This window comes from Neomonachus schauinslandi, chromosome 5 (genome assembly GCF_002201575.2).
Source record: "Neomonachus schauinslandi chromosome 5, ASM220157v2, whole genome shotgun sequence".
NCBI classification, from domain to species: Eukaryota; Metazoa; Chordata; class Mammalia; order Carnivora; family Phocidae; genus Neomonachus; species Neomonachus schauinslandi.
The window spans coordinates 24,445,325-24,469,195 of record NC_058407.1 but is presented as its reverse complement, the minus strand read 5'-3'; the positions used below and the strand labels follow the sequence as shown (position 1 = coordinate 24,469,195).

General features: G+C 35.5%; 1 protein-coding gene and 1 pseudogene across 1 annotated transcript in view; both read left to right on the top strand.

Annotated features, from left to right (window-relative positions):
* Positions 1-23,871, top strand: part of CFAP54 (cilia and flagella associated protein 54) — a 294,732-nt gene that overhangs the window by 126,295 nt on the left and 144,566 nt on the right. The window contains 6 exon segments of the mRNA XM_044914733.1: positions 1,558-1,672; positions 2,433-2,533; positions 9,841-10,071; positions 12,398-12,540; positions 14,281-14,462; positions 16,016-16,243. Of these exon segments, the coding sequence (XP_044770668.1) occupies positions 1,558-1,672; positions 2,433-2,533; positions 9,841-10,071; positions 12,398-12,540; positions 14,281-14,462; positions 16,016-16,243 (1,000 nt within the window).
* Positions 17,842-20,041, top strand: LOC110578122 (annotated as a pseudogene).

Below are 23,871 nucleotides of genomic sequence, written 5' to 3'. Positions count from 1 at the left end.
TCTCTCTCATTCTCTCTCTCAAATAAATAAATAAAATCTTTAAAAAAAAAAAAAGAGCAAAAGAGAGATTTGTATTATCAGATAAAGTATAACAGAGTTCTGTTTGTGAAATAATAGGCAGATAGCTATTGGGATTCAATGTTTCACGTTAGAAAAAGGTAGTAATATAAGTAATCAAAACAGTGAATAAGCCATGAAATCAAAGATCGATAGCATTGACTACATAAAAATTTTAAAATACCATTTTCATAACATACCATAAACAAAATAAAAGGCTAGGAGGAATAATTCTGTGAAGAGGTTGAGAAGTGGAGGAGTTTAATTGATTCAGGAGGTGAGAGTTCTTCAGAGCATGGAGGCGAATGTTAAGAGGATAGGAGGATGGCAAGTGTTTATCTGTGACCTCCTCTCCTTCCCATCTCTTTCTGCCATAACAGCAACCAGCTCAAGCATTCTGGGGGGTGGGAGAGTCAGGAGAGGTAGGGTAGAGACCAACCTGCTTAGAAAACGGCAGGCAACCAGTTTCAAAATGCAAGTCGCAGAGGGTGGATCCCCACCTCCAGTGTAACTAGCTATCCAGACTCACCCAGTCTTTTCATTAGCCTTGTATTGATGTGACCCTACATTTTATTCAATTTAAGGTTTTGGACCCCATTTATCATGTGATAGCAGGGTTTTTTTTTTTTTTTAAGATTTTATTTTATTTACTTGAGAGAGAGAGAGAGTACGAGTGGAGAGAGAAACAGAGGGGGAGGGAGAGGGACAAGCAGACTCTGCACTGACTTGGGGCTCAATCCCAGGACCCTGAGATCATGACCTGAGCCCAAACTGAGAGTTGGGCACTTAACCAATATGTCCAGGCTCCTAGCCACTTAACCGACTGAGCCACTCAGGCACCCCAATGAAAGCAGGGATTTGCTGGTATTAGCAAGTACTTACTCAAAGAAATACAAATTTTAGAAAATATATAAATTGCAGGGAAAATAAATGATAAGTATCAGTAGAAGGAGGGATAATAAGAGACTTCACAGTATTTGAAGAATTACCATAGGGGTCCATGGCAGATTGAAAAAAATGAGATTAAGAACTTCAACAAGTGATTGGGGAAAGGGAAAAGTTTTTGTAGGCATATAAAATGCTTAGCACCTGTTGGTATCCAGAAGGTGATAGTGACTAGGAGCCTGGACATGATGGAACCAAAGAGACTGAAATCTGTTGCAAGCAAGATAGCTTGTCCAGGGTCACTCTTACATAATTATGTTTTCAGTTTTAAAGGGACATGTTCATGTTTTATTTTCAAGCCATTTCTGTTTTTCTTATGTCACACGTCAGCTCTCATCACATTTTATGGTATGATTTACATTTTGCTCTTTCAAGAGGCCAGCTATTCCTTGATTATTAGGAATATCACAATCTTATTTATGCACGAGACACAAATAATTTTGGATATTCTTCTCATACCATTTCAGTGACAACATTCATTAAAGATTTATCGCTTTGGTATAGTTTTGCAAATTCTTACAGATCCTTTTAACTGACTTTATCTTTTTGTATTAGGAGGAATGAGTCCCTACTTGGAATAAGAAGAATGAAATATAAGGATAATGTTTTGTGTAAAAAGACAACCAAACCTTTGAAGAAGTTCAAAGCTGCAGTAATGGAGATTGGAAGGGTAAATGTCTTACGAGTTTTGATTTTTAAGTTAATGAAATAAGAGATTCATGTATCTAAAGATGATTGGCCGCATTATAATTTATTATAATATGAAACAAGGAAATATCAACAGATAATTTTATTATTATACAGAAAATTATAATTTTTTTTTTTTTTGAGAGAGAAAAAGAGTGCGGGCATGCATGTATAAGTGGGGAGGGGGAGAGGCAGAGGGAGAGGGAGAAAGAGAATCTTAAGCAGGCTCCATGTGGAGCCTGACTTGGGGCTCAATCTCACAATCCTGAGATCATGATCTGAGCCAAAATCAAGAGTTGGACACTTAACCGACTGAGCCACCCAGGTGTCCCAGTACATTATAATTCTTAAGTTATCACATGGATATTTTTATAATCATAAATTTTTTTGTTTCTTTTTTTTTTAAAAGATTTTATTTATTTATTTGACAGAGAGAGACACAGCGAGAAAGAGAACACAAGCCGGGGGGAGCTGGAGCGGGAGAAGCAGGCTCCCCGCTGAGCAGGGAGCCCGATGCGGGGCTCGATCCCAGGACTCTGGGATCATGACCTGAGCCTATGGCAGACGCCTAATGACTGAGCCACCCAGGCGCCCCTGTTGCTTTTGATAGTAATTTTAATTGAGGGGTATAAAGAAATCACTGTATTTCAATGTCAAGAGATAAGCATTAGAGTATGAATAAATTGTATTGTGTTCAGAGTTTAGATTTAATTTGTAACATTTTTGTCATCTCTCCTATTAAGACTATAGAACTGTTGCCAAGAAAAAGAAGTAAAAGAAAGGAAACTCTAAGAGAATTTTTTTCCAAAAATCCATCTTTTTCTGAAATGGTGGAACATGAAAGGTATTGACTGATTTATTAATTCAGTAAATGTTATTATGTGGTTGGAATTATTTTGGGAACTAGGGATATAGTGGTGGACTAGATAGATAAGATCACTGCCCTTGGGGAACTTACATACTAATGACAGGAGCACAGTAAATAAGTAAATCCACAAATAAACAAGACAGGGTAAAATTTTGATACATTTTATAAAATAAGTGAACAGGATGATAGGCTGTAGAGTAACTGGCCTTGGTTGGAAGTGGTGGCAGGAGTGGTTTAGATAGGGTGGTTAAAAGACCAGTTCATAAATTACTTTTCATTATTGGTGGTCCTTACGTTCTTATTCAAAAAAACTGAAACCATAAAGCTTATCGTGGTAAAATATTTAGCTTCTATTTTTATGAGTAGGAACTTACGATTCTTATATATTCTTTATATATCTTATCTTCATTATATACATAAAATGTCTTTATCTGTTTAATGATTTGGATTTTAAGAGCAACATGTACATATTAATAGAACCACTCTTACTTTGCATTTGCCTACTATCTGTTTGATTATTCCTTTATTTTCTTGATTTAAATTATGACTTTTTTATGCTATAAATGCTCGTATTAAGAAAACAAGTTCAAATAAACAACATTAAACCACAAGGAACTAGAAAAAGAAGAACTTAGCTGAAATTTAGCAGAGGAAGGAAATAACAAAGAAAAATCAGAAATAAATAAAATAGAGACCAGGATAAGCAATAACATAAAATTGAAAGTAATGACCAGTTTTTCCAAAAAAATAAACAAAATTGGCAGTGCTCTAACTACATCAACTAAGAAAAAAAAGAGAGAGAAGCCTCAAAAACCAAAATGAGAAACAGAAGAGAAAAAAAATAGAACAGATAACCACAAAAATACATAGTATGGTAACAGATTATTAGAAACAATTATGTACAGGGGTGCCTGGGTGGCTCAGTCAGTTAAGCGGCTGCCTTCAGCTCAGGTCATGATCCTGGGGTCCTGGGATTGAGCCCCACGTCCGGCTCCCTGCTCAGCGGAGAGCCTGCTTCTCCCTCTCCCTCTGCCTGCCACTCTGCCTACTTGCGCTCTTTCTCTATTTCTCTGTCAAATAAATAAATAAAATCTTAAAAAAAAAAAGAAACGATTACGTGCTAAGAAATCAGATAACTTAGGAAAAAACCCAGATAATCCTAAAAACAAGCAAGTTACCAAGATTGAATCATGAATCTTGAAGTAGGACGTCTTCTTAGACCAATAACAAGAATGAAAGTTGAATTAGGAATCAAAAAGCTCCCAGCACAGAAAAGCTCTAGATCACCTGGTTTCAGTGGTGAATTCTACCAAGCATTTAAGAAAAATAATTAATGACAATCTTTATCAAAATCTTACAAATAATAGAATAGAGGGAACACATTCAAAATCATTCCATGAGGCCGGTACTACCCTAAATAACAAAGCAGGAAAAAAACAATACAAAACAGAGAGTCTAGTTTGTCTGATATAAGTATTGCTACTCTGACTTTCTTTTGGCATCCAATTGCGTGATAAATGTTTCTCCACCCCCTCACTTTCAATCTGCAGGTGTCTTTAGGTCTAAAATGAGTCCCTTATGGCCAACATATAGATGGGTCTTGTTTAGTCCACTTACATTCAAAGTAATTATTGATAGGTATGTAGTTATTGCCATTTTATTACTTGTTTTGTCATTTCTGGAGATTTTCTCTGATCCTATCCTGTCTTTGTCACTTTTGGTCTCTCCTTTCTACTCAAAAGAGTCCCCTTTAATATTTCTGGCAGGGCTGGTTTAGTGCTCATGAACTCCTTAGTTTTTTTTGGTCTGGGAAACTTTTTATTTCTCCTTCTATTCTGATATGATAGCCTTGCTGGATAGAGGATTCTTGGCTGCAGATTTTTCTTATTCAGTACTTTGAATATATTATGTCACCCCCTTCTGGCTTGCCAAGTTTCTTTTGAGAAATTTCTGGGTAGTCTTATGGACTTTCCTGTGTAAGTTGAGGACTTCTTTTATCTTGCTGCTTTTAAGGTTTTTTCTTTATTACTATATTTTGCAAATTTAATTACAATATGTCTTGGTGTTGGCCTGCTTTTGTTGATTTTGATGGGGTTTCTCTGTGCCTCCTATATCTGGATGTCTGTTTCCTTCCTCAGATTAGGAAAGTTTTCTGCTATTATTTCTTGAAATAAATCTTCTGCCAGCCTTTCTCTCTCTTCTTCTGAGACTTCTGTGATATGAGTGTTATTACATTTGACGGACTCACTGAGTTCCCTAAGTCTATTCTTGTGTTGTATAATTCTTCTTTCTGTCTTTTGTTCAGCTTCATTATTTTCCATTATTTTGTCTTCTAGGTCACTAATTCATTCCTCTTCTTTTTCCAGCCTGCTGTTCATTGAATCAAACCTGTTTCTAATTTCATTTATTGTATTCTTCATCTCTCATTGATTGAAGAGTATAGTTCCCAAGATATGAACATTTTTCACATTATTAGTTATTGCTAGGTTGCTCTTAAATTTCCATCAGTGGTGTGTCAAGTTTCCATTATTCAGCATCTTTACCAACGCTTGATATTATCAAATTTTTGAATTTTTATGGACTGTTGAGTTGTGAAATTTTATGTCATTGTTATTTTAATTTTTATTTATTTAATTAGTAATGAGTTTAGGCATCTTTTCATGTTTTTATTAGACCCTAGGGTTTTTCTGTTCTCAGCACTTCTTGTTTAGATCCTTTGTACATTTAAAAACTTTTGTTGTTTTCTCATTTATTTTTAGAAGTTTGGATACTATTGCTTTTCCAAGTTTGTGGCTCATCTATTTACATTTTAAAGGTTTTCTTTTTAAAATCAAAAGTTATAATTTTTAATGGAGCAAAATTTATCACCATTTCTCTTTGTTGTTTTTGAACAAGATAGTAAAGGTATATTCATGAATTTAAATTTTAGATTTTCACATTTAGGAGTTTCTTTTTCTTTTTAAGATTTTATTTATTTGAGAGAGAGACAGAGCACAAGCGAGGGGGAGGGGCAGAGGGAGAAGCAGGCTCTCCACTGAGCAGAGCCTGACGTGGGCCTCGATCTTAGGACTCTGAGATCATGAGCTGAGCTGAAGGCAGTCACTTAACCGACTGAGGCACCCAGGCGCCCCAGATTTAGGAGTTTCATCTAACTGTATTTTATTTTTGTGAATCATGAGAGGAAGAGTCCCCCTCCCCATCTCTTGTAGTTTTGTTATAGGTACCCAACTGGCTCGCCCCATTTACCAAGTAGCCATTGTTAGCCATTTATCAAGTAGTCTATTCTGCCACCACTGTCTCTTTTGTCATTTAGCAAGTTTTCATATATGCAGGTTTGAGATCTCTTTTCTGTCCTAGTCTGTTTATCTTTTTGTGGGTCAATATCACACCATCATCCTTACTCTGGCATTAAGTTGATTCTTGTTGTCTGATAGATCAAGTCTCTCCATGTTCACACAAGTCTTGGATATTCTTCCACAGAGTGGTCTGGAATAGCTTGTCAAGTAACACAAAAAACTCATGGTTTTGATAGAGATATAATTGACTATATAGGTTGGTTTTAGAACTTCCTCCCACCCCCCCGTATTGATTCTTTCTGTTAGTATATAGACCACGTACTTACATCTTCCAATAAGTTTTTATGGTAGTTTCCGTAAAGATGCTATACATCTTTTATTAGCTACATCAAAGAGGTGCTTTTTGGTATTAATGTAAATTGTATTTTAAAATTACATTTTTGAATGCTTCTATTTTTTTGTATAGGAACTTAAGTGATTTGTAAACAATTCAATCTTCTATAGGCTTGATAATTTATTCATAGATACAAGTTTTCTGTGTGGATTGTCATATTGTGAAGAGATATTGAAAGTTTTGCTTATATACAGATGGCAAACACATAAAAAGATGTTCAGTATCATTAGCCATTAGAGGCAAATTAAAGCCACAAGGTATCATTAAAGCCTATTTTAATGGCTAAAATAAAAAATAGTGATAACACTAAATACTGGGTCATGCGTACACTGCTGGTGGGAATGTGAAAAGATACAGCCACTCTGGAAAAGACTGTGAGATTTCTTATAAAATTAAACATAGGCTTACCATACAACCTCAGGCCTCATCAAAATTTAAAACTTTTGCTCTGTGAAAGACCCTGTGAAAAGAATGAAAAGACAAGCTACATACTGGGAAGTATTTGTAAGCCACATATCCAAGAAAGACCTTATATCTGGAATATATAAAGACCTCTCAAAATTCAAAAGAATAATAAAAACAAATAGTCCGATTAGAAAATGAGCAAAAGACAATTAAAAATAAAATTGTAAAAAATATGATCAAAAAACATGAACAGATATTTCAGTAAGAGTATGTACAGTTGTAGGATACTTGCCTCATTTAATTTTGGGATTATCTTGATGGACATGGACAAGCTGATTTTAAATTTAGGAGAAAAAAGATTGTGAATAGCCAACAACTAGAAAATGCCTATTTTTTAGAGGATTTTTTTAAAAAGCATTTATTTTTTAAAGCACACATAGAACATTTATAGTATTGACTCTAAGGCAAATCTCAAGAATTTTCAAATATTGGACTCATACAAACCACATTTTACCATAATTGATTTACACAGTAGAGACCAATTTTTGAAAAGATAGAATCAAAAAGATCCTATACATCTGAAAGTCTTAGATAGACATTTAGAATTAATTTATGGGGGAAAATAGAAATTATTTTGATAATTTAAAAATACAAAAAACTTATTGAAAATTTGGTTGAGATTGTTCTGAATCAGAAAACATTGAAGGCTAACATGTTTCCTTTTTATCACTATTTTAACTGTACCTTACAATTTTTAGTATATGGTAGTGTAAGATTATCCTTATAATTTCTATTTTCTGTGAGTAGGTCTTGCACATCTTTGCTTTGGTTAATTCCTAGGTATTTTTTAAGCTATTAGAAATATCTTTTTAGAATTTCATTTTTAATTGTTTATTGCTGGTATGTAGAAATAGAATTATTTTTTGTATATTGACTTTGTCTTCCGTGGGCTTAATAAATTCACTGATTAATTCTAATACCTTATCTGTAGGTTATTTTGGATTTTATAAATATACAATCATATTGTCTACGATCGACAGCTGCTTTACTTCTTTATTTTCAATCCTTATACTTCCCCCCTGCTCCCACTGCCTTTATCTTCCTTTTTGTTCTTGCTAAGCCCGCTATTTCAGTGCTGAAAGAAATGATATTAGTGGGTACCTTTGTCTGATTCCCATTTCAGAGGAAAAGCTTTCAAGCTTTCAACATTTTATCATTAAGAATTATATTTGTGGTAGGTTTGTTTTTGTGGATATCCTTTATCAAATTAACATTATTATTTATTTTGAGTCTCAAATTGTTCCAGATTTGGCCATCTGGAGCCCTTTCAGCCTAGCTCTTTAGTCTTTTTGACATGTCCCCATCACTTTTTGGAGCTTCTTCTTATTTACCATGAGATGTTCATCTTGTACCTTCCCTGTCCCAGCCCTGGAACCAGTTGATTCCTTTTAGTGGAATTGGTATTTAGAATCTAAGTTCTGGAGGCTACTGATGTATCTTTGCTTCTAGGCCCTTTCAACAGACAAAACTAGGAAATAGCTATGTCCACCTAAATAGATCTATGTATCTATCTAAAACTGTAATAAGGTCATACTGATATGTCCAGTTTCCGTTCCATACCACAAGATACTTTCCAGTGTTTTCTCTTTCCCTAAGTGTAATTTTTTTTTATAATGGTAGGAATCCTGTTTCCGTTAATGTCAATATATTGACTTATTTGTTCAAGCTAGAATATACTGGTGATAACTGGATTCCTTAATATCTTCCTAATTCAGGTTTCTGTCTTCTTCTTATGGTTCCATATCACTGAGCATTTATTTATGCTGACTGTCCCTCCTGAACTTCCTCTCTGGCTGCTGGGTCCGCTCACATCTGTGGCTCATAGAGACACAGAGCTGCTTATGGAGTACCCTGCACATTAGGAACTACTCAGGTGGTAAAAGAAGAAGCATTCTCTACCCTCTGGGCTGGCTCTCGGTCCCTTCCAAGCCCCTTGGGTCTATTACTACCTCGACAAGATTCGTGGAGGAAGACTATCCTCTGTCACTTCTCTCCCTGGACTCTCACCTTCAGTGCAGGGAAGATGTGGCTAGTCCTGTCAAACTCTCCTGGGCCTTTTGAGGAGATTTGACCTTCCATCCACCTTCCTTTCCTTCTCATGTGTGTGTGTGTGCGTGCGCATGTTGCGTCAGATTCAGACACGTTATCTATTAAAGCAAGCAAGATACTCTCACTTAGCAATTGAGATTTTTTTTTTTCCTTTCTGCAATATAAATCAGATAGAATGGCACTGACCAATGGGGTAGCAGCATTGTCAACATAAAAAAAAAGTACTTTGAAGAAATCAAATCATGCCCTGTAAACAGTTATGCAACTATAAAAATAGTTGGATGACTTTGAGATTTTGATAGGAATAATTTTAAACAAACTGAATATATGCTGCACTTAAAATATGAACTATTAGCTAAATTTTGAAATTAGTTTTTTTTCAGAGCATATTGAGTATGGATTTATGAAGTTATTTCATTTATAGTTGATTGATATTTTATTTCTGCTGTAGTCTAATGTTGGAAAAAATTTTGCTCCGTTGTTTTTTTCCTTAAGGAACAATACAGAGAAATGATTTTTCTTTTAATATTGAAGTTAGGGGATGAATGTGAACATTATATTATAATTCGTTTGTCTAATCTCAGTGGCCTTTTGGTTATGGAAAAGAAAAGTTGTCTGGTTGGGCGCCTGGGTGGCTCAGTTGGTTAAGCGACTGCCTTCGGCTCAGGTCATGATCCTGGAGTCCCGGGATCGAGTCCCGCATCGGGCTCCCTGCTCGGCAGGGAGTCTCCTTCTCCCTCTGACCCTCCCCCCTCTCATGTGCTTGCTCTCTCTCAAATAAATAAATAAAATCTTTAAAAAAAAAAAAAAAGAAAAGTTGTCTGGTTAGAGCTTAGGACACAGACATCAGAGAGAATGGAAGGCAATACATAGTGTCTTTGTCCTTACTGTTTATCCTCATGGCTTGTCTACTGCCCTCTTTCACATTCTTAGCACCAAGGAAATTATGAATAAGCCAGAAACATTTGCATAAGGGCAGTCAAGTGACTTCTTGGTGTATTTTATACAAATTGGAATCATTGTTCGTTATTAAATATCTGGAAGCTTGTGTCATTTCAAAACTTGTTTCTCCTTGGCAGAAATAAGAGAACTGATGTTAGAAAACTTGCCTATCGATTCCTGGTGGATAACTTGAATCCTATAATATTAAGTTTTGTGAAAAGGAAGAGGTTCCATCAAATATTTCTTGAGGAGATGCCCTGGAGAGCTCAGATGAACCTGTATCTGGCAAGTGCACACTTCAACCTGCTTTTAACGAAGCTAGGGGAACGTATGAAGATGAAATTTGGCTCTTCACATCCAGTGGTCAGGTATAGAATGTTACCAGCGAATGATACTTTTTTAGCATGAGCATGGATTTTATTTGTTATGGTCAAGGATCCAATGTTGATAATAACTTAAAGAGGTTTACAGAGTGCTTCTCTCTTTACTGAGAATTGGTATATTACTTAATTTCTTGCCTCAGAATCTTTCCCAAACAAGTGCTGGATATAAGCACTTAGGAAGTACTAATCTGCATGTGTCTTGAATATGTTTGTTAATATAGCTTTCTGTATAGGAGATAGTATCATTTCAAGAGAAATTTAATATTAATTGTGTAATAACTGTAGCTATTAGGTATTAGACAAAGCTGTTTCATTTTGAGGTATATTTTAAGGCTCTATAAACACAGATTGTATTTTCTCATACAATGTACACTTTATATCATTAATTCAGAAGACACTTTTGAGTTCTTGAGTGTTTTTGGCTAAAGTGTTATGGGAGCTAAAATAGAAGATAAATACATAACATGAAATACTATGTAATCATTAAAAAGGTGAGTAGAGTCTTTAATTAAAAAAAAAATACAACTGAGCGCCTGTTAGATACAAGGTACTGAGGTAGACACAAAGGGCATGAAAAGATGAGCAGGACATACAAGTTAGAGTCTGGCAGGGTGGATCACAAGTGTTAATGAACAATTGTAAATAATGGTATAAGGTGAAATATACACAAAATCTTCTTTGTTCCTGGGAAAAGGCTTTCCTCTGACTGAAACTCACAGGAAAGTTTTCATGGGGAGGGACCACTTGGCCTGGTTCATGATGGATAGGCAAGATTTAGAAATGTGCAGATAGGGAAAGAGGTATTCCAGGTGGTTGGAAGCACATGAATCAGAGCCCAGGTAGGAAACACAAGATGAGAACCTCAAATGGTATGACCAGAATCTTGGGTAAGTTAAAAGGAATGGTGTGAAATAATTTAAAAAAATAGATCAGTACCAGATCATGGAGGGTTTTTTTTTCTTTTTTTTTTTTTTTTCCTGAACTTTAATTTATATACAGTGGGAGATTATTAAGGGTTTTTGAGCAGGGCAATGATAAAAAATTTCTCTGGCAGCAACATATCAAATGGATTGGAGGAAGGAGAGACTGTGACAGGGGTACGAATTAAAAGGGTATTTATTTCAATAATCCAGTGATAAAATATGCAGGTGAAATCCATGGTGAACTTGGTACCAGTTTCTGTTTCTTTAGAATTTTGGTTAAAATCATTACCAAATTGAACCTTCATTAAAACATCTCCAGATAGTTCTCTTTCCTTAGGCTAGACCAGATTTGCATTTAAATAGTAGTACATCAAAAACTAATGATGTATTGTATGGTGACTAACTTAACAAAATAAAATTAAATAAAAAAAAAAGAAGTAGTTAGATTGCCTGACCAACAGGGAAGGCTTTTGGCAAAGTAACCCATTCATGAAGCCATGAGAGGAGAATGGTTCAGATAGGATGGGCTTCTTAAATTTCCTCTGAACACTGAGAATTCTCTGAAATTCTAATCATGCCTGACCATTCAGACATGATTACTTAATAGCATAGCAATTAGATAATGACCAAATTTGTATCAGGCTAACTTGGTGCTAAATTCAATTTTACTAAAACCATTAAAACATACTCAATATTTATGTATGTATGTATTTTCCATTTATTTATTTATTTATTTATTTATTTATTTATTTATTTATGGTGGAGGATTATTTACTGCTTACACCTTATTTTTTTATTTTTATTTTTATTTATTTATTTTTTTAAAAGATTTTTTATTTATTTTTTTTGACAGAGAGAGACACAACGAGAGAGGAAACACAAGCAGGGGGAGTGGGAGAGGGAGAAGCAGGCTTCCTGCTGAGCAGGACCCTGGGATCATGACCTGAGCTGAAGGCAGACGCTTAACGACTGAGCCACCCAGGCACCGCATGCTTACACCTTATTTTATAAAAGAAATAACATTGATTGTGGACACATTGCTTTTTATAGTAGGCATCTTCATTGAATTGTGTTTGAATCAGGTTAAATTGACATAAATTATTGTTTCAGAGTCCTCAGAATGAGTGTAGATCGTCATTCCCATTTTCAAGGGCCCTTTCAGGGAAATAGATATTGTTGTTGAAATTCCTAAGAGCAAAATTACATTGTATAATTTTAAAATTTAATGGGAAATTGTTTGGCTTTGGTTAAGTGCCAGAATATGTTATGATCCAAATTTTGGAAACACTAACTCACAAATAATTTAAAAATTAAAGTAGATTATATTTGACAGATTCAATTCAATTTTGTTTATATATATATTTTTAATGATATTTTCTCCCCTGCAGTTTCCGATCATGTGATCCTAATATATTCTCACTATATAATTCAGGAACAGTATTACCAACGGCGAAATTGACTCTAGAAAACTATAAACTGATACTTGATTTCCTTCATACAGCTAAAAAAAGAAAGGCCAACTTACCATCAGGTAAAATAAAAAATTATGATATATAATATCAAATTGCCTCTATATTCTTATTCACTGATGCAACACACACATGAACACACACACACACACACTCCACAGACACACAGAAGTACAGATATCATTTTCCAATGACCCAGGAATTTAATTGAGTTGTGGTATTTTGTAGGAGATCCTTATTTTCTCGTTTTTAAAAATTTTCTATATTTTTATGATATGTGTTTGGAAATATATGTGGTATATTCTAACCTAAACCAGTTTGGCTGTTCACCAAATACAATGTCTTATTTATTTATTTATTTATTTATTTAAGAAAGGGAGAGAGTGGTGAGGAGGGGCAGAGGGAGAGGAAGAGAGAATCTTAAGCAGGCTCCATGCTGAGCATGGATCTCAAAACCCTGAGATCATGACTTGGACCAAAATCAAGAGTCAGACACTTAACTGACTAAGCCATCCAGGCACCCCTAACGTTCTTTTTAAAATGTTGGTAGCCTCCTATTGTCAAGATAGGTGAAGACTTGATATCAGGTGTTATATTTTAGCAGAAGTAAGTTTCAGAACAAATTCCACCACACATACTGATGCAACCGGCATGAAAACTGTCCTATAGCTGTTTAATAGTACCGATTTTATCCTCAGGGGAGTCTACTCTTGCCTTAGGATCTCCAACCAGCACCTTCCATGAAAGCTTACTCCAAGGTTATTGCAATAATATTTGTTTGAATGGCAGGACCAGCCAATATTCTTGTCATCTGCTCAGGTGACGGGAGACTCACTGAGGGGGGTGGTGAAATGCGAGTGAACATGGCTCTTGATCGGGGTGCTACAACTGATGACACTATTCCTAAGCAATCACCTATCTTGAATACCACTCATTTCACAAAGAAGGATTTATTTCTAATATCTTCATGCGATTAGAAACCCTCTTTTGTAGATTTTTAGTAATGGTATTTTAAGTGCTATGTAACTTATTGCTGATCAGAATACTTCATATGCTGGGTAACTGCCCCAGGAGTGTTGATTCATATTTGAGGTACTTGATATGCTTTCTGATTTCTTCTAGGGTGTAGATTGGCTTTAACTGGTACCTTCATGTTATACTATGAATATTGAAATATTTGAAAGTAAATTCCCTAGACACAGAGTCCAAGTTTTGTATGTAGATAGTAATATATAGCTTGAGTTTTTTTTTTTTTTAACTAGTTGCCTAAGACCTCCCATGGAATCACCAATAGAATACTGTGCTATTTAGACTTATTATTTAATGCAAAGTTCTAAGACAAGGTTTGTGGTAGGAGAAATCTGTGGTTTTATATCACACCAACAGGATAATGAATGGACATGGTAGCTGCACTGCCTAACTTCAGGGGATGCTACTCACCTTCTAGTGTATGTGTCCTGGGAATGGACTATTTAGGGGGAAATTAAGTGGGATTCTGTGATTGGTCCCTCAGAAAACATGACATTCCTGCCTCTGCATTGTTCCTTTGGCCATCACCCTTGCCCAGAATGATGTTCTCCATAGTCTTTCTGCATAGCTAAACCATGTTCACCCTTTAAGACCTAATCTAGATGCCTCCTTCTCTAGAAACTTTTCCTTGGTTCATTGTGTCCATGATAATCCCATCCTTCCTCCAAATTTATATAGCGTTTCTTATCTTAATTACTCATTTGATGCTTATCACCTGTGTCTTCTGGAACTTTCTGTCTTCAATAATGTTATACTTTATTTTTGTACTGTAGATGCTGAAGAATTTTCCACATTTGTTAATTCCAGAATGAGTGATGAAAATGTATCCAAGACACAAACAGGTTATGATTCAGACTCTCAGTCAGGTCTTAGTGCTAAAGAAAAGGATCGAGCAGCAAATTTGAGTCTATTGGATCATTTTATGAAAATCTTCTTATATTGCAGGAGAGCAATGGTAAGGTGGTCCTTCTAATTTGCTAAATTAGTAGACATAAATCTCAGGCCATTAGTTTGAGCATGTAAGATGTATTTATTTACTTACTATCCATAATTTTAGTTTCAACTTTGAAACTAAATTTCCTGGGTTTCACATCAATCATTTTTGAGGTTTGCTTGCCATAGTGCTGAAGATTTACACATTGTGAGGTTGTCAGGGAGAGGGGTAAGCTGCTTTAGTCATAAGCCATCCATTGGTGTGGAGCTGAGGTGGCCTTTGTCCTTGTCTACACAATCTCTGTGAATATTCAGATACTCCTCTGCCACTTTCTTGCCACATATGGTACATGGACTTCTATGGTGGTGACACCAGTGGTTCCTCTCTGGAGTCTTGCTCCTGCCTGGGGTACCATAAACCCCTTTATTCCCTCTAGCACAGGGAACACTCTTTCTGGGCCACAGGAAAATCCTGCTCCTGGCCCCTGACCCCCTGTTTCTACAAGCCAATTGTGTCTTCTCTCAAATGCTTTTCTCTTTTCTTAAATATTATATGCTACATTATTAAACTTAGAATCAGAATCATTAGCTACAAAGAAATTAGTTTCCTTTTTCTCATTGCAGGAATGGCATATACTTCAAACATCTCAAGAGTTGAGAGGAAATCTATCCTTTCTAGAACACTTGAGTTCCCATTTTCTCTGTGGAGAGGGTGCTTTCTTGAAAAATGTGAAGTAAACCCACATCATCCCCCATGACCATGAGCATTGCATCCTATCCTTTCCACCAGCTTCAGGGCCCTGGAAGGTCTGGGTCCTGCTCACTTCTTGGAACTCAGTTCATCTTGCTCTCATTCAGTCCACTCTCCTCTGTGTGATCTTGAAAGCACTGAGCTTGTTTCTTTCTCGTCCCTCAAGTTCATCCTCCATCCTTTGCAGTTGCTGCTCCCTCAGTTTCAAATGCTGTCCTCCCAACACTCTCTCCCCCACCTTCCTGTGACTTGCTCAACTCAATATTCAAGTCTCTGCTCATGTCACCTCCTCAGAGAGGACTTTTTTCCTGACCACCCCCGTCAAAAAGGGCATATCCTTTCATGCTTGTCAGATTCTGACTCATTTCTGCTTTATTTTTCTTTATGATACTTATTATTCCCTGAAACTATATTTTCATTTGTCCACTTACCTAGTGTTCAGTCTCCACTAACAAATTGAAGCAGCACGAGGGCAGACCTAGTTACCCTTGCTAATTGCCACATTCCTAGAATCTAGAACAATGGAAATGTTGGAGTCAGACTGCTGGTGTGCAAATCTTAGCTAACCACTTAGTAGATCATGGCCCTGGGCAAGTTAGCTCCATGCCTGTGTTTCCTTATCTGTAAATTAAATAGAACACTAGTGCACACTTATTTCATAGGAGCTATTGTTAGAATTAACTGAGATAATGATATAAGTGACACATAATAAATGGTGTTAGTTATTTTTTATTATTGACATAATTTTTGCAGAAAGATGAAGTTGTTCAGAGATCTCTAACTTTTGCAACTTTGGGGTTTTTTAAATGTTGTGTTTGTCTTAGGTTCTTGCTCATCGTGGTGGCTATTGGACTCTGCTTCAGAATTGCTCTCGGGCCCTTTGGAACTTTACTCAGGAGCTGCAGATACTTCTAAAACAAGCAGTGGATATGTATAAAACATTTCCTATTAGCCAGGATAGTTTCCTCTGTACCTGTGTTTTGCCATTCTATTTGGGAGCAGAATTACTTATTGATATGTTAATAGAACTACAAAATATCAATTCTATTAAGGTAAGGGCATTTGGGTAATTATTTTTACTGCATCCAATTAATAAATGCTTTTTATCATGTACCTTGAGATAAATAGAAATTAATATTTTCCTTGAGGTTCTTACTTGGTTTGTCTGTATTTCATTTGCTTCATTATTATTATTTGGTTCACAATACATAGCTCACATTGATGTTAATTGTAAATATCTTAGCCTGAAAATTCAACTTTTTAAAGGAAAGAGAAAGTAGCATTTACTGAGTTCCAGCTTCTGTATAAACTAACTGTAATGGTTTTAATCCTCATGGCAATTTTTTTGACAGAGAAACAGACCCCAAGAGAGATCATATAGCTTGTCAGTTGCTCTTTACTTCACTGCTTTGTCTGTCCTTGTTCTATTATTCCAGATCTGGTAGAATTTGCAGCCATTTAAATCTACCACACTACGTTTTAAAACATGAAAATAAAATTGAAAAAATGCAAACATGATATAACCCAAACACATTGAAATTTAATAAACACAGAAGCACATTGAGTCATGGAATTTATAACATTTCCAGACAAAAAATATGTGAAAACAGTAGCACAAAAGACAGAGTAATAAGTTTTTTACACTTTTTATAAAGTAGTACACTATTAACTCTAAGTGGAATGTAATATGTTAAGGATGCATTTAATAACCCTTAGAGTAATACCAAAAAAGAGATAGAGCTACAAAGCCGTTGCAGTGAAGTGGAAACTAAATAGTGGTCAATGAATTAAAGAAGGCATAAAAAAAGAAACAGGAACAGAAACATACAGGCAAAACAGAAAGCAAATAGCAAATAATAAATCTACCCCAATCATATCAATTACTATATTAAATAAAAGTGGCTTAAACACCCTAATCAAAAGGCAAAGTATGGGGCGCCTGGGTGGCTCAGTCGGTTAAGCGACTGCCTTCGGCTCAGGTCATGATCCTGGAGTCCTGGGATCGAGTCCCACATCGGGCTCCCTGCTCTGCGGGGAGCCTGCTTCTCCCTCTCCCCCTCCCCCTGCTTGTGTTCCCTCTCTCGCTGTGTCTCTCTCTGTCAAATGGATAAATAAAACCTTAAAAAAAAAAAAAAAAAGGCAAAGTATGTTGGATAAAAAGAAAGACATGTAATAGTTGGCCACATGAGAAGTATTCTGAATATAAGAAATTGATTGAAAATAAATCAGTGGAAAGGGATATACCATGAATAATACAGTAAACATAAAAAACTGGTGAGACTTATTAATATTAGATAAAATAACCTTTAAATCAGGGAGTATTTTGACAGATAAAGAGAGACATTTTATAATGAGAAGAGGCTTAATTAATGAAGAAGACATACTAACCATAAATGTGTATGCTCCTAATGAGAGAGATTCAGAGTATACTCTGGACACCCAAAGCATGAAGAGCTTCCAGAATGGTGAAAGCATTGATGTGTTGGGTGACTCCATGGGGAGAGAACATGGAACCCCCTTATCCAGGACCCTTCTGGACTATGTACCTCCTTCATTTGGCTGTCCCTGAGTTGTACCTTTATAATAAAACTGTGATCCTAAGTATCGTGTTTTAAGTGAATGACAACCAATTGTTGAATCTGAGGGGGCTATGGAAACCCCTAAATTTATAGCTGTTCAGTCAGAAGTGCAGGTGACCTGAGACTTGTGGCTGACATCTGAAATAAGGGCAGTCTTGTGGAGGACTAAGTCTTTAAACTCTTGGAGTCTGACCTTAATTCTGGTTAGGTAGGTAGTGTTAGAATTGAAGTGCAGTACACATAAAAGGGTTAGAAACAGAGCACAAGTGCATATGGTGTGCTCACCAAGATGGATCATATGCAGGGTCAAAAAATAAGTCATAATAAAATTTAAAAGACTGAAATCTTGAAGAGTATGTTCTCTGACCCCTACCTTATGAATAGACCAATAGAAATTAGGAAGAAAAATCTCCAAATATCTGGAAATTAACACAGTTTTAAATAATCCATGGATAAAAGAAGAAAACACAAGAGAAACTTAAAAATATTTCAAACTGGACAACATATCAAAATTTGTGGGATGCAGATAAACCAGTATGTAGAAGAACTTAACAGTTTTAAATGTTTAAGAGTAAAGAAGAAAGATATAACATCAGTTATCTAAGTGTCCACCTATAGGAGCTCAAAAAAGAACAGATTCAATCCAAAGTAAGTAAAAAGAACAAAGAAAATAAGTGAAAGAATAAGAGCAGAAATAATTTATATATAAAACAACAAAATTAATAAAGTTAATAAATTAATCATTTGAAAAGATTATTAAAATTGGCAGAATCCTAGGAATACTGATGAACAAAAGAAAGAAAAGCATAAATAACTGACATTAGTGATGAAAGAGAGATATAACTACAGATCCTATAGCTATTAAAAGAAAAATGAGAGAATATTATGATCAGTTTTTACTAATGAATTTGATAACTTTAAATGAAATGGACATGTTTATCACAAAGCACAGCTTAAATCTGACACAAGAAGCAATAGAAAAAATGAATTGCCCAAAATATATTAAGGAAAATGAATTTATAATTAGGAACTTTGAGATAAAGAAAACTCCATACCCAGAATATTTCCCTGCAGAATTCGAGCAAACATAAAAGGACAAAATCATACACAAAAATTTTTTTCAGAAGCGAAGCCAGCTTAACCCTGACAGATAATATCAAAAAGAGAAGTATGAACCAATATCCCTCATGAACATAGACACAAAACTCCTTAATGAAATATTAGCAGATCAATCCCAGCAATATATAAAATATGCAAATGAGGTCTATAATATCTATAGTTATGCAAATGATGATCAAGTGGGTTTATCCCAGAAATGTAAGGTTAACATTTAAAGATCAATCAAGCAGTGCCTGGGTGGCTCAGTTGGTTAAGCGTCCAACTCTTGGTTTTGGCTCAGGTCGTGATCTCAGGGTGGTGAGATCAAGCACCATGTTGGGCTCTGCACACAGTGTGGAGTCTGCTTGAGATTCTTTCCCCCATTTTTCCCTCCCCATCTGCTCCTCCCCCTGTTCGTGTGTGCCCTCTCAAATAAAAAAATAAAAATCTTAAAAAAAAATAAAGATCAATCAAGGTAATTCACCATATTAACAGGATAAAAGAGACAAATTATATGACCATTGAAATAGATACAGCAAAAGCATTTACAAAATTTGATATCACTTTTTCCACCTGCTTTCCCTCCCCTTGAGTGCTGCTCTAGCTGCATTGCTCTTGCTCTGAATTCTGGGTTCCTGCTAAGCCAGGGCTGCTGTTCTCTTTCTCTGGATGTCGTCATATTATCTACCTGGACCTCATCAGTCATGATGAGATGTTCTCTGACATCTACAAGATTCAGGAGGTTGCAAATGAGCTGTGCCTGGAGGTGAGGGAGAAAATAGTAGGACAGAAGGTACCACTGATGGAAATGGACTTGGTTGAAGGCCCCCAAGGCGAAGGTACTGAAAGCACAGTAATCATTGGTGTTGATGTTGTCGGGAACCATTACTTACAGAAAACAAGCTTCACAAATGAAGCCTCCGAAAAGTACATCATAGATTATAGGAAATCAGTCTAAGGCAAACTTGAAGAACAGGGATCAGAAAGTGTAAACCTTTTATAACAGAGGCTGCAGACAAATCAAGCACATCTTTGCTAATTCAAAACTACCAGTTCTTTATTTGTGAAAACATGAATTCAGATGGCATGGTTGCTCTGCTGGACTACTGTGAGGATGGTGCGACCCTATGTATGATTTTCTTTAAGGATGGTTTATAAATGAAAAAATGTTAACAAAATGGCAATTACTTTAGATCTATCACCTGTCATCGTAACTGGCTGCTGCTTTTCACACATCTACACAACATCAGGACTTGGACAATTGGGTGATGTCATCTTGATCTCTTCATTTATTTTAATGTTGATTTATTTGGAGTGGAGTCATTTTTTTTTTAAAAGAAAAAACCATATCATGTAGGTTGCCTAAAAATAAAATGCATTTAAACTTATTTGAGAGAATACCTCTTAATTTAATATGTATTTAAACTAAGTCTGTCTTACAGTGTTCTGGAGAAGATAGAGCCTGGTTGTAGACCACAAATAGAAAGCATAAGCCTGTGTTCAGATAACTTCTACAGGGAAAACTACTTCTGGGACTGGTATATTAAAAAAAACAACAACAAGAATTACAAGTCTTAATTCTAAGTTGAAGTAAAGGAAAAGACCATATTCATAGAGTACCAAATATGAAGTGGATCATTATACATTTCATCACCTACAAACAGAAGTAGTTAACTCTGGAAGACATTATCAAAAGAATAAAAAGAGACTAATACAATTGGAAGCAAAACAAAAACAATGTCATTGATGTTAAAGACTTTCAGCAAACTAGAAATACCTGATAGAAAGTAGTATCTACTGTTAACATCATACTTAATGATGAAATATTATGAGCTTCCCTCTAAGATTGGGAACAAAGCAAGGATGTCTGTTCATACCACTTTTGCTCAATACCATGCCAGAGATCCTGACAGGTACAATAAGGCAGATAAAGAAAGAAAAGGCATGCAGATTGGAAGGGAATAATATGAGTTTTTACATAGAAAATTCTAACTCTTTAGGACTCTATAAAACAACTACTAGAACTAATAAACAAAATAGCACAAAGTCAATATAAAAAATTTCTTTGTACTAACAGAAAACAACTAGGAAATGAAAATTTAAAAATACCATTCAAAATATCAAGTTTCTAGGAATATATTTAAGGAAATCCATGTAAGATTTTTACACTGAAAATTATAATGCATTGCAGAAAAAAATTAAGATCTAAACAGACACAGAGATATATCATGTTCATGAACCAAAAGACTTAATATTGCTAGGATATCATTTATTTCCAATTTGATCTATTGATTCAGGGAAATTCGAATGAAAATTCCAACAGACATTTTTTTTCGGTATAAATTGAAAGTTCATTTTAAAACTTATAAGCAAATGCAAAGAAATGTGAATGGCCAAGAAAATCTTTAAAAAGAACAAATTTGGAGAACTCCCTACCTGATTTCAAGGTTTATCAATGATGTAGTAATTAGAAGAGTATGATATTGGCATAAAGAGAAACATATCAATGGGATAAAAAGAGACTCTTGAAACAGACTCATACGTATGGTCAATATTTTACAAAGATGTCAAAACAATTCAAAAGACTCAAAAAAGAAGTAACAACTCTGAGCACCCAGATGGGTTCTTTAAAAACCATTTCCCAATAAAAGAAATAGGACTCCTTGGTGGGAAAAAACAAAGGCTGATTACCTTTTCTATGTGAATTATACTTGAGGATAACCAAATAATTAACAGTCAAGGAAGAGAAATTTTTCTTTATAGAACTTTCAGGTAATAACTGAAGAAAGAATGTTGAAATTAGAATATCAGGATTTTGCAATTTTTTGTGAATTCATGGGGGGATGAACAGCACCAGTGAAGTATACTTGTTGGAAAAAAATAAATCAAACTGGAAGCAGGGCAAGTATTTAAATCTAACCAACAATTTACAGAAGATCCGGGGACAGAGAAACATTTAGAGTGAAACCATGGGGATGCAACAATAGAAATTCCGACCATGGAAACTCTACAAGACAAACAACCTGGATTCTTCAACAAAAAAATTGAAGTGAAAAAGGAGAAGATGAAACCTGTAGATTAAAAAAGACTCAAGAGACATAAATGCAATGTTTGGACCTTATTTTGATCCCATTCCAAATTAATGCACTCAAAAATTTATAAGGTATAAAGGAAATGTGAACACTAGTTATTCAATAATGTTTTGAAGAATTTTTTTTGCTAATTTCTTTTGTTAGGTGGGATTATATTATTGTGGTTATGTTTCTGTAAAAACAATTCTTGTCTTTTTAGAGACACATGATGAAGTATTTATAGATTAATATAATTTGGGGGATGTAATTCAAAATACTGGGGGAAGTGGGTATGTGTACAGATTAAACCAAGTAGATCCCAAAAGTTGATAATTGGTTGAAGCTGGTTGTGGGTACATAGGGCCTCAGTATATTATTTTCTCTGCTTTTGTGTTAGAAATTTTCTTTAATAAAAGGTTTTTTTTTTTTTTTAAATTACACATGGCCCATACTTAATCTTCAGAATATAAAGACTGGTCTTGACCATGCCAGAAACTTCACTTTCCATATGCTGTTTTCATCCCCAAATGCCAGTGCTGCTTATTTCTCAATATTGTTGGGTAATGTTACCAAAATTAGGAAGTAAATAGATAATACTTTTTTCCTTCTCTCTTGATGGTTGGAAATACAATGTCAGCTTTGTTGTTGATGAAAGCTATATTGGAAGATATAGTAACCACAGAGGGCTTCCCTCTCCTTCATCCCAGAAGTAAACTTACCATGTAGGCATAAGCATGACTAACTGATATCAGATACCCTCTTCTTCATGGATGGCCCAGGAAAGTTATTTCATTTGGACCCAGGAAATTTACCCATGTCTGAAGAAAGAATATGTCATCCTATAGGTAGGCAGGCTCTGACAGAGCAGTCATCTTGGAAAAGTTGAGTGGGACAGGCTTGATTTCTTCTACACTCACCAAGAGGATTGAGTAAAGGCCAAGAATGCCTCCACATGGAACCCTGAAGTCAAGTTAATGGAGAGAACCCTTTATGCAGCTCTGGGCTGCTGGAGGTCTTACTGTAGAATCAGTGGGTAGAAGGGTGGAGCTCATAACATCAACAAAATGGAAACTACCCTTTATTGAGTATGTCCCATGTGCCAGTGACTGTGCTAAGGAGGGAAATTCACATGGGTCACATATGGCACACCTATTATTCACACCTATACAAGACTGACTTTAGGCATTCATATTACGTTGCACAGCCAGATGACTTCCTAGGTCTCTTCCAACCTCAAGGACCATGAATCTTGTTAGCGATATTTGTCCTTTACTTGGTAGAGGAAGGTTGGTACCTTCCGTCCTCTATGTGTGGATTACCCTTAATAGTAACACCAGCTTAAGAGGGGCTGGTCTTGAGTTACCCAACTATTTGTTGGGCTGCAACCTGGCTTATAGGTGGATCTAAGGGTTTTTTTTTTTTTTTTTTTTCTCAAGAATTTCTAAGGATATACACAGATGCATCAGGGACTCTTGGGAAATGAATACATTAGTTACATAGTACCTCTGACTTAGGCAAAAACAGGGTTTTCTAGAAGATTTCCTTCTCCATAGGTTTGACCTTTGTATCAGGGAATTGGACATATTATGCCACAGACTGATGAATGTAACCAGTGTATTATGGAAACTTAATAATTTGCATATACTAAAACCTGTTCTTCAAAATTTTATCTTATATGTTTAATGTGCTTACTTACATAGGTAGTGACTGTGGACCAGGAAGTATGGACCTCAGTCTGTGCTGTCTAATATGGTAATGACTAGCCATATGTGGCTATTTTATAAAGTTAAGCTTAAATTAAAATTAAATGAAATTAAAAATCCAGTTGCAATGGTCATATTTCAGTAGCTCCAATATCCACACATGCTTGGTGGCTACTGTATCAAGCAACACAGACATAGCACATTTCCATCATCATAGAAAGTTCTTTGG